Source organism: Otolemur garnettii, unplaced genomic scaffold (assembly GCF_000181295.1).
Source record: "Otolemur garnettii isolate 467f Iridium unplaced genomic scaffold, OtoGar3 scaffold00099, whole genome shotgun sequence".
Lineage (NCBI taxonomy): Eukaryota > Metazoa > Chordata > Mammalia > Primates > Galagidae > Otolemur > Otolemur garnettii.
In genome coordinates, this window is record NW_003852494.1 from 3,619,560 (window position 1) to 3,630,610 (window position 11,051).

General features: G+C 40.6%; 1 protein-coding gene across 1 annotated transcript in view; it reads right to left on the minus strand.

Moving 5' to 3' along the window:
• The window catches only part of MPHOSPH9 (M-phase phosphoprotein 9), a 54,459-nt gene that overhangs the window by 41,026 nt on the left and 2,382 nt on the right, over window positions 1–11,051 (minus strand). Inside the window, exons 2-6 of the mRNA XM_023516832.1 lie at window positions 10,216–10,322; window positions 4,451–4,576; window positions 3,831–4,291; window positions 2,908–3,063; window positions 211–298 (exon numbers count right to left, since the gene is read on the minus strand). Coding sequence (XP_023372600.1) covers window positions 211–298; window positions 2,908–3,063; window positions 3,831–4,291; window positions 4,451–4,576; window positions 10,216–10,322 — 938 coding nt within the window. The remainder of the gene's footprint in view (window positions 1–210; window positions 299–2,907; window positions 3,064–3,830; window positions 4,292–4,450; window positions 4,577–10,215; window positions 10,323–11,051) is intronic.

Below are 11,051 nucleotides of genomic sequence, written 5' to 3' on the forward strand. Positions count from 1 at the left end.
CCGGGCTGGATTCGAACCTGCCACCTTAGGTGTATGTGGCTGTCACCTTAGCCACTTGAGCCACAGGCGCCGAGCCTGAAAATATAAACTTAATGAGACCTCCTTAAAAAGATAAACACTTAACCAATGTCATAAAGGTATTATTTGTCTCTCTAGTTCAGTTTTTACCTTTAAGTCACTAAAAGCATTATTAATAACAAAAGTACTTACCACTTCTATTTCCAGTAAGTTATTCTTATTTTCAAGTGTTCTCACGTGACTAGTAGCTTCATTCAAAGCACTATCTAATTGGGCACATCTAAAAACCATAAATGTAATAGTTACAATTAGAAGAAAAAAATTATCTTCCTTAAAAGTATTACATAAATTTCTACATATTATATAAAACAATTTCTCTAATGTTAGCTGTTTTAGTAGAATATGAGGCTGCCCAGAAAGTATCCAGCCATGGTTCGTACTATCTAGAGAAAATAAAAGGTGAAAATAATGACATGAAAAGATCTTTTAAAAAATTAAGTAGAGAAAAACAAGCTATGAACAGATATTTAAACACCCATATTCATAGCAGCCCTATTGACAATAGCTAAAAGATGGAAGCAACCAAAATGTCCAACAGATAAACAGGTAAGTATATATAAAATGAATTGAGTCTTTTTTTGGAGACAGAGTCTCACTTTGTCAACCTGGGTAGAGTGCTGTGACATCAGAGCTCACAGCAACTGCAAACTCCTGGGCTCAAGGGATTCTCTTGCCTCAGCCTCCCAAGTAGCTGGGAACTAGCTGGGAACCGCCACAAGCCTGGCTATTTTTATAGGTGGGGGTCTCACTCCGGCTCAGGCTGGTCTCGAACCTGTGAGCTCAGGCAATCCACCGGCTTTTGCCCCCAGAGTGCTAGGATTATAGGTATGAGCTACCATGTCCAGCCTAGATTGAATCCTAAAACAGGAAATTCTAATGCATGCTAAAACACAGATGAACCTTGAAGACATTATACTAAGTAAAATAAGCCAGTCACAAGAAGATAAATACTCTGAGTCTACTTATGTGAGTAGTCAAATCCATAAACACAGAAAAAAACGGAATGGTGTTTGGATCTGAGAATGAGAATAATGGGAAAAGTTTTGCAAGATAAAGAAGTGCTGGCTCAGTGCCTGTAGCTCAAGCAGCTCAGGTGCCACATACACCAGAGCTGGTGGGTTTGAATCCAGCCCGGGCTTGCCAAACAACAACAACTACAACCAAAAAATAGCCAGGCGTTGTGGCAGGCACCTGTAGTCCCAGCTACTTAGGAGGTTGAGGCAAGAGAATTGCTTGAGCCCAGGAGTTGGAGATTGCTGTGAGCTGTGATACCACAGCACTTTACCCAAGGTGACATCTTGAGGCGCTATCTCAAAAAAAAAAAAAAAAAAGACAAAGTGCTGAAGATAGATGGTGATAATGGTTGTACAATATGAATATACTTTAGCCATTGAATAGTACACTTAAAATAGTTTAAATGGTAAGTTTTCTGTTAATGCATATTTTATAATTTTTTGAGGCAGAGTCCTGTGCTGTTGCCTGAGCTAGAGTGCAGTGGCACCATCATAGCTTATTGCAACCTCAACCCACTGGGCTCAAGCATCTTCCTGCCTCAGCCTCCTGAGTAGCTATGACTATAGGCAGGTGGCTGTTTCTATTTTTGGTAGAAATAAGGTCTCACTCTTGCTCAAGCTGGTCTCAAACTCCTAAATTCAACCAATCCTCCTGCCTCAGCCTACCAGAGTGCTAGGATTATAAGCATGAGCTACTAAGCTGGCTCATATTTTACAATTTGCTATTAAAATTTTAACATATAGAAGACTACATAAAAAAGCTTGATCTTAGTTATGAAAAAAATCTATATGTACATATATGCATTATACTTTCTGGAAGGATGTAAAAAATTAAGTTTGGGATGTGGAAAACAGAGATTGGGTAGAAGACTTACATTGTGTGTGAGACAAGGTCTCACTGTCACCCAGACTGTCATGATCATAGCTCACTATAACCTCAAATTCTAGGGTTCAAGCAAACTTCCTACCTTAGCTTCTCTGAGTAGCTGTGACTACTATAGTATATGCTATCACATCCGGTTAATTTTTCTATTTTTGTAGAGACAGGGACTCATTATGTTGCTCAGTTTGGTCTCAAACTCCTAACCTTAAGTGATCCTCCTTCCTTAGCCTCCCAAAGTGCTAGAATTATAGGCATGGGCTACCACAGCCAGACTCTGTTTTTTGTTTGTTTTTTTTTAATAAGATAATTGACTCTACAAGTTCATGAGAACTATATAATATTTTAAAGTTATGCATGTCTGGGCTTAAAAAAAAAAAAAAGGATGAGAACTGTAACTAGAAATAAGTTATAGACTTATTAGGGACTCTGTAGTACTAATCCTCCCATAAATGTCATTATTCCACATATACAACATCTGCTCAAAAGTAAAAATACTTGGTTCGGCGCCTATAGCTCAACCGGCTAAGGCGCCAGCCACGTACACCTAAGGTGGCAGGTTCAAATCCCCAGCCCGGACCCGCCAAACAACAATGACGACTGCAACCAAAAAATAGCCGGGCGTTGTGGCGGGCGCCTGTGGTCCCAGATACTTGGGAGGCGGAGGCAGGAGACTTGCTTGAGCCCAGGAGTTGGAGGTTGCTGTGAGCTGTAATGCCACGGCACTCTACCTAGGGGGACAGCTTGAGGCTCTGTCTCAAAAAAAAAAAAAAAAAAAAAAAAGTAAAAATACTTTGGCAGACATGACTTTGTGTTAAAATTTCAAATTAAAACTACATTTTCAAAGTGTTTCATTATTACAATATATTATACTTTTGTAAGAATCATACCTTCAAAATGGACAAACACTAACTTTAAGTTAAATTAATGTTTTACCTGTCCACAAGAATTTGGTTGGTTTTCTTCCAATCTTCAACTGCAGAAATTTCTTTTGCCTCCATCTTCTGCTTCAAACTACTTATTTCTGACTCATAGTAAGCTCGAAGATCAGCTATATGCCGAGCATGCTTTTCCTTCAGATTCTGCCTAATCCTATTGGTGAGAAGTTTAAAAAAAAAAAAATTATATATATGTGTGTGTACATATATATATGTGAAAAGTATATCTTTCTTTATCCCATAATAGATACCAAGAACACATAGGGCCGGGTGCAATGGCTCATGCCTGTAATCCCAGCACTCTGGGAGGCCGAGGTGTGTAGACTGCCTAACCTCACAGGTTCTAGACCAGCCTGAGCCAGAGGGAGACCTCATCTCTAAAAATAGCGGGATGTTGGGTAGCGCCTATGGCTCAAAGGAGTAGGGCACTGGCCCCATATGCCAGAGGTGGCGGGTTCAAACCCAGCCCCAGCCACAAGCTGCAAAAAAAAAAAAAAAAGAAAAGAAAAGAAAAGAAAAAAAGCTGGATGTTGTGGCAGGTGCCTGTAGTCCCAGATACTTGGTATGCTGAGGCAAGAGACTCACTTGAGCCCAAGAGTTTAAGGTTGCTGTGAGCTATGATGCCACAGCACTCAACTGAGGGTGACAAAGTGAGAATCTGCCTCAAAAATAAATACATAAAAGAAACCAAGAACAATAACTTTCATAAGCAAAAATAGTGTTTTTCTTTTGCATACCCACAAACTATATAAAAGATCAATATACAAAAGGTTCACAAAATAAAAGAGATTTTTATATGCTCAATCTTAAAATGCTATCCTTAAGATTTTACACATTACTGAAGTTCAATAAAAATTATTTTGCCATTCAGACATCACAGAAAATCTTTTAATGTTATAAGCTATTCACTGAAATACATACTTCGACAATATCACAGGATCTTCCAAGGAAGTCAGTGCAATGCATTCTGGGACACTGTTGGCTGTACCTGGAAGCTGGGACTGACCAACTGAGGCTGAAGGTACCATGACAGTGTTTTCTTCATCTACAGTGTTGACTGAGACATCATTGCTAGTAATAGTATATACAGAAGGAAATGTAGAACTGGTTCTACTTTCATTTTGGAATGTATGATTTTTCCAAGAGTCCATTGGTGAAGCTTTTATATTTGAAGGATATTTTGGGAATCCAGATATCTGAGAAGCAATATTACTTGCTTGTGAAAATGAGTCTATGTCAGAGTGACTAGACATACTAGGTTCTAGAACAGAGTCTGGTGAAAAGGATATTCTGTCATCAAGGGCATTCAAAAAGTCATGCGGTTGAATCCTAGAAATCTGCTGACTTGGCTTCATATGTAACGATGGATCTAGAGTCAGTACCTAAAAACAAGACAGACAATAGTAAGGCCTTACCCTTAGTACCTGTTTTTTGTTTTGCTTGTTTTGCTTTAGGTCTCCTAGGGAAAATAAAGCTTAAAATAAAAGTTAGAGTCAGGAAGCATCGTTCATTTTTACTCAGCAGAACGTTGACAACTTTACCTCTGGAGGATGATTTGGGTTGGAAGCAGAAGTGAGATTCCTCTCAGGTAACTGCTTGTTTTCCCTTTGTTTTTTATGATAAATATCCTTCAGTGATGGTAGCTTCATCTCATTACTAGTATTAGACTTAAAAATATGAAACAAAATCATTTAAAAGGTATTATCAACAATGGAAAAATTTGACTGACATCACTATCAGTACCACAAAAACATTTTTGAGACATTTTAAATAAACTGAAATACTTTCCTATCTCCTACAAATGAACATTAAAGGAATAATTTGACCGTAATTATTTAGCAGCCTATAATTATACTTCTAAACAATAAAATCACTGGTAGTCTTCCCACCCAAAATAAAAACCAAGTTTTGGGATAAATAAAGACTTCATGATGAATGATTGAAGCAGAATGAGAAAACTTCTGGCTAAATTAATTTGACGTGACTCAGGGATAAGTATTAAGAGGCAGAGTTCCTCATCTATGTAGTTATGGACATGTTTTTTTCTTAGAGTTGGCAGACAAAAAAGTGTTAAGAAGTTATTCAATGAAAACAAGTCCCTTTTTTCATTAGCAAAATAAGAAACTATGACCCTATTTTCTTTTCCCAGATAGGGTCTCACTGTGTTGCCCAGACCAAGTGCAGTGGTATGATCATAGCTCACTGCAACCTTAAACTTCTGGGCTCAAGTGATCCTCCTCCTGGCTTGGCCTCTTAGTTAAGATCACAGGCACATGCCACTACACTCATCTAATTTTTTTTTTTTTTTTGAGACAGAGTTTCACTATGCCACCCTCAGTAGACCACACATCACAGCTCACAGCAACCTCAAACTCTTGGGCTTAAGTGATTCTCTTGCCTCAGCCTCCCAAGTAGCTGGGACTACAGGTGCCCACCTCAATATCCAGTTATTTTTTTGGTTGCAGTTGTCAGTGTTGTTTTAGCTGGCCCTGGCCAGGTTCAAACCCACCACCCTTGGTGTATGTGGCTGGCACTATATCCACTGTGCTACGAGTGCCAACCAGACTCCATTTCTTTAAAAAAAAAAAAAAGAAAAATTAGCTGGGCATGGTAGTATACCCATGTAGTCCCAACTATGGGGAGGGGGAACTGAGGTAGGAGGATCACTTGAGCCCAGGAGTTTGAGGTTGCAGTGAGCTAGTATTTCAAGGTAGAACTCATCATGGGGTGTGAAAGGAGCAACAATTAACCCTAGACTTCAAATTTAATGTCTCAAAAAAAAAAATTTAATGTCTCAAATGAGATTACAGAGTCAACAAAAGATATGTTGAAAAAACATGTTCACTTTACAACTTTAAATTTGGCCAGGCACAGTAGCTCAAGCCTGTAATCCTACCACTCTGGGAGCCCAAGGTGGGTGAATCACCTGAGCTCAAGAGTTCAAGACCAGCATGAGCAAGAGCAAAATCCCAACTCTACTAAAAACTAGAAAGGGCCAAGGGCAGTGGCTCATGCCTGTAACCCTAGCACTCTGGGAGGCCAAGGGAAGTGAGCTCAGGAGTTGAAGACCACCAAAGCAAGAACAAGACCTCATCTCTACCAAAAATAGAAAAACCGTGGCAAAAGGATCTCTAGATCCCAGGAGTTGGAGGTTGCTGTGAGCCGTGACACAATGGCACTCTACCAAAAAAATTAAAATAAAAAATAAATAAAAACTAGAAAAAAACTAGCCAGGTATTGTGGCCAGCTACCCAAAAGGCTGAGGCAAGAGGATCTCTGGAGCCCAAGAGTTTGAGGTTGCTGTAAGCTATGACACTATGGCATTCTACCCAGGGTGACAGAGTGAGACTTATGTCTCAAAAATAAATAAAAAACTTATGGCCTATTCCTAGATACTATACAGGCCATGGAGCACCACGAATTAATATTTTTTAGTAAACCCTATTAACTACCTTGGGAATAGAACAATTAATTACATTTTGGTTTGTGAACAATTCCCATAAACCTGCTTTGGAATTGTACCAACAAACTAAAGTTCTTCTGAACAAGCTTTATGACAAACAGCAGCACTCTGTCTACAGATGCAGCCTGAGACTTCCCTGTCTCATGCTCCAGGTAAACAGCTGGAGTTATTCTATTTACAGCTCATGGTAATAAAGCTACCTTTCACAAGGGGGAGGGACAGAGTCTCACTCTGTACCCTAGGTAGAGTGTCATGGAGTCAGCCTAGCTCACAGTAACCTCAAACTCTTGGGCTCAGGCAATCCCCTTGCCTCAGCCTTCCCAGTAGCTGGGACTACAGGCACCCACCACAACCCCCCATAGTTTTTCTATTTTTAGTAGAGACAGGGGTATCACTTTTGGTATTTGGGCTTTTATTTTTTGAGACAGAATCTCAAGCTGTTGCCCTGGGTAGAGTGCTGTGGTGTCACAGCTCACAGCAACCTCAAACTTTTGGGCTTAAGCAATTTTCTTGCCTCAGCCTCCCAAGTAGCTGGAACTACGGGCACCCACCATAACGCCCAACTATTTTTTGTTGTTGTTGTTGTTGTAGTTGTCATTGTTTGGCAGGCCGGGGCTGGATTTGAACCTGCCACTCCAGTATATGAGCTACAGGTGCCAAGCCAAGGGGGTATCATATTTGCTCATGCTGGTCTGGAACTCCTGAGCTCAGATGATCCACCCACCTTGGCCTTCCAGAGCACTAGGATTACAGGTGTGAGCCACCATGCCCAGCCAAAAAGTACCAGGTTCACTACTTCTATGTTTTCTTTTCATATTTTAACATCTCTGAGGTGAGGATTCCTCTTCTAATTAATGGCAGACAATCCTGGAGGCTACAATGAAACACCTAAGGGCCAATATTTAAGAGAAGGGTGAGTCAGACATTTTGGATAATCTTCCTCTGGGAGTCAAAAGTAGGCCAGTCCTACATAAATACTAAGCCAGGTAAAATCTCTTTTTGGTTTTTTTTTAAAAATAGTAGGCCGGGGCAGCACCTGTGGATCAGTGGGCAGGGCACCGGCCCCATATACCGAGAGTGGCAGGTTCAAACCCGGCCCCAGCCACACTGCAACAAAACATAGCCGGGCGTTGTGGTAGGTGCCTATAGTCCCAGCTTCTTGGGAGGTTGAGGCAAAAGAATCACCTAAGCCCAGGAGTTGGAGGTTGCTGTGAGCTGTGTGATGCCACAGCACTCTACTGAGGGCAACAAAGTGAGACTCTGTCTCTAAAAAAAAAAAAGATGGTACAAACACGATGAACATTCCTAAAACCTGCCAGATTTCCTCTAAGAAGTATGGCAAGTACCAGCCCCACAAAGTAACATGGAATAAGAAGGGCAAGGACTCTCTGTATGCCTAGGGAAAGTGGCATCATGACAGAAAGCAGAGTGGCTATGGTGGGCAGACTAAGCGAATTTTCCAAAGGCTAAAACTACAAAGAAGATTGTGCTTAGGCTTCAGTGTGTGGAATCCAACTGCAGACTAAAGAGAATGCTAGCTATTAAGAAATGCAAGTGGCTTGGTGCCCATAACACAGTGGTTATGGCACCGGCCACATACATCAAGGCTGGTGGTTTCGAACCCAACCCAGGCCAGCTAAACAATGACAACTACAACAAAAAAATAGCTGGGTATTAAGACAAGTACCTATAGTCCCAGCTACTTGGGAGCTTCTCTCTGCTAAGGCAAGAGAATCACTTAAGCCCAAGAGTTTGAGGTTGCTGCGAGTTGTGATGCCACAGCATTCTACCCAGGGTGAGAGCTTGAGACTCTGTCTCAAAAAAAAAAAAAAAAAAATCCTCTCAGGGGAAAAAAAAAAAAGACACATTTGAACCCCAAGAGTTTGAGGTTGCTGTGAACTATGACGTGACAGCACTCTACCGAGGGTGACAAAATGAGACTCTGTCTCAATTTAAAAAGAAAAAAAGACACAGGTGGCTCAAAGGAGTAGGGTACTGGCCCCATATACCAGAGGTGGTAGGTTCAAACCTGGCCCCAGCCAAAAACTGCAAAAAAAAAGACACCAATGCTCTTAGCGGCCTGGAGGAAGATAATATGTGAAAAAACACAGAAACCAACCAACACTGAGTTGAAAAGAAATGAATGTAAGTCTCTCAGGAGGAAAAAATTTGAGCTACTCTTACTTATGCTTTGCCTTTTAAAGTATGTAGAAGAGCCGGCCGCAGTGGCTCATGCCTATAATCCTAGTACTCTAGGAGGCTGAGAAAGGTTGATTGCTTGAGCTCAGGAGTTCAAGACCAGCCTGAGCAAGAGCAAGAGCAAGAACAAGAGCCCATCTCTACTAAAAACAGAAAAACTAGCTGGGCATGGTGGCACAAGCCTATAGTCCCAGCTACTCAGGAAGCTGAGGCAAGAGAATTGCTCAAGCCCAAGAGTTTAAGGTTGCTATGAGCTATGATGCCAGTGCACTCTACCCAGGGCAACAGAGTGAGATTCTGTCTCAAAAAAAAAAATTAATAAAGTGTATATAAGATATTTATGACAAAGCTATGATGCCAGGGCACTCTACCAGGGGCAAGAAAGTGAGACTCTGTCTCAAAAAAAAAAAAAAGTCTATGACAAAAAATCTAATTAAGTTTAAAAGCTTTTCCCATAAGAACAAAATAAAAATTCTCAAGTGGTAAAAAAGTATTATATCATCTTAATGTGCAAATTTCTTTCATTGGTATAACATGAAATGAGAAGCCTTAAAATTGATGGCATCGGCTCAGTGCCTGTGGCTCACGTGGCTAAGGCGCCAGCCATATACACCTAAGGTGGCAGGTTGGAATCCAGTCCAGGCCTGCCAAAACAACAATGATGGCTGCAACTAAAAAAATAGCTGGGCGTTGTGGTGGATGCCTGTGGTCCCAGCTACTTAGGAAGCTGAGGCAGGAGACTTGCTTGAGCCCAGGAGTTGGAGGTTGCTGTGAGCTGTGATGCCACAGCACTCTACCCAGGGAGATAGCTTGAGGCTAAAAAATAAATAAATAAATAAAATTGATGGCATTTTAGACTCAGCAAAATGCAGTGTCAACTTACTGGTGCTGAAGTCCCAGTGAGCCCTGCAATGGCAAAGCCTGCTAGGCCTTCCATGCCCCCACCAACCTCACCTTCCTCCACTTCATTTCTTTTTGTGTTCCTTTCCTTAAGTATGGAATGCTGGCTCTGTCACTCTCCAGTACTCTGATGCATACATTGGTGTCCCACATGTCTGTACTTGTCACTCATTTTTACATGTCTTGTGATTACTTTGTATATCCCCTTCCCCCAACCTAGACTCTCTCATTACCTGATCAAAATACAGAAATGAAATATGTACATTGATACTCGTCTGGAACAGTTTTACTTCTCTGCTCTGATACTTTAAAAAGTTTTCTTGCTCAAAGAAAATTAATACAACAAGTTAAATTGCTCACTATTACGGTACAAATGGAACTGTGAGAGGGGTAATAGGATGAAAAATCTAAACTAGGTCTGAAAAAGGGAAGAAGTTAAAATCTGAGAACCTACTATACATAAATTAGTAGGCACAAATCATGTCATTTAATTTCATAAAACACAAACTAATATTTTAAATTTCAATAAAATAGTTTTCTAAAGGAAATAGTTTAAATAGTTTTCCTAAGGGAAATTCCCTATAGGGAATAAGTGACAGAGAAAGAACTTAAAAATAGGTAAGAATGATCCTAAAGCCAATGCTTTTTCCAATATTTCAGAAGTTAAAAATATGAAATTTATAACAGAGTGCTCAATAATTATAAAATTCAAATACACACAAATACAATATGTGTTTGAGTTACCTGGCCTGGTGACATATCTGTGGAGGGTGATGGTACAAATGTCTTCTCTAAGGTTTCAGGCAAAGAGTGATATGTATCCTTCTCCTCTAGTTTCCAGTAAGTCAGTCCTAAGGTGCATGAGCACACAGAATAGAAGTATGTGAACAGAAAACAAAAATGCTTTCTAAAACAACTTATTTCTACCTAAAGAAAATTAAATATGGAAAAAACCTGCTTTTTGGCTATTTGTTAAACAAGTTGAATGCTGATGGAAAAAGAGTCACATGAATACTTTGCCATGTAAGAGTCCTAACTTAATGCTGATATATAAAGCTGAGATATTATTAAAAACTGAATTAGCATGATTTTAAAATATGAGGGGTTTTGTTTGTTTGTTTTAAGAGACAGAGTCTCTCTTTGTTACCCTCAGCAGAGTGCCATGGCACATAGCTCACAGCAATCTACAGCTCTTGGGCTTAGGTGAGTCTCTTGCCTCAGGCTCCCGAGTAGCTGAGACTATAGGCACCCGCCATAACACCCAGCTATTTTTGTTGTTGCAGTTTGGCCGGGGCTGAATTCGAACCCACCACCCTTGGTATATGGGGCCAGAGCTCTACTCACTGAGCCACAGGCACTGCCCTAAAATATGTTTTAAAATAGGTGATTTCTCTGTGAGTAGTGTAGACATAAAGAATCAATGGGCTTGGCGCCTGTGGTTCAAGTGGCTAAGGCACCAGCCACATACACCTAAGGTGGCAGGTTCAAATCTAGCCCGGGCCTGCCAAAACAACAATGACGGCTAGAACCAAAAAATAGCTGGGTGTTGTGGCGGGCGCTTGTGGTCCCAGCTACTTGGG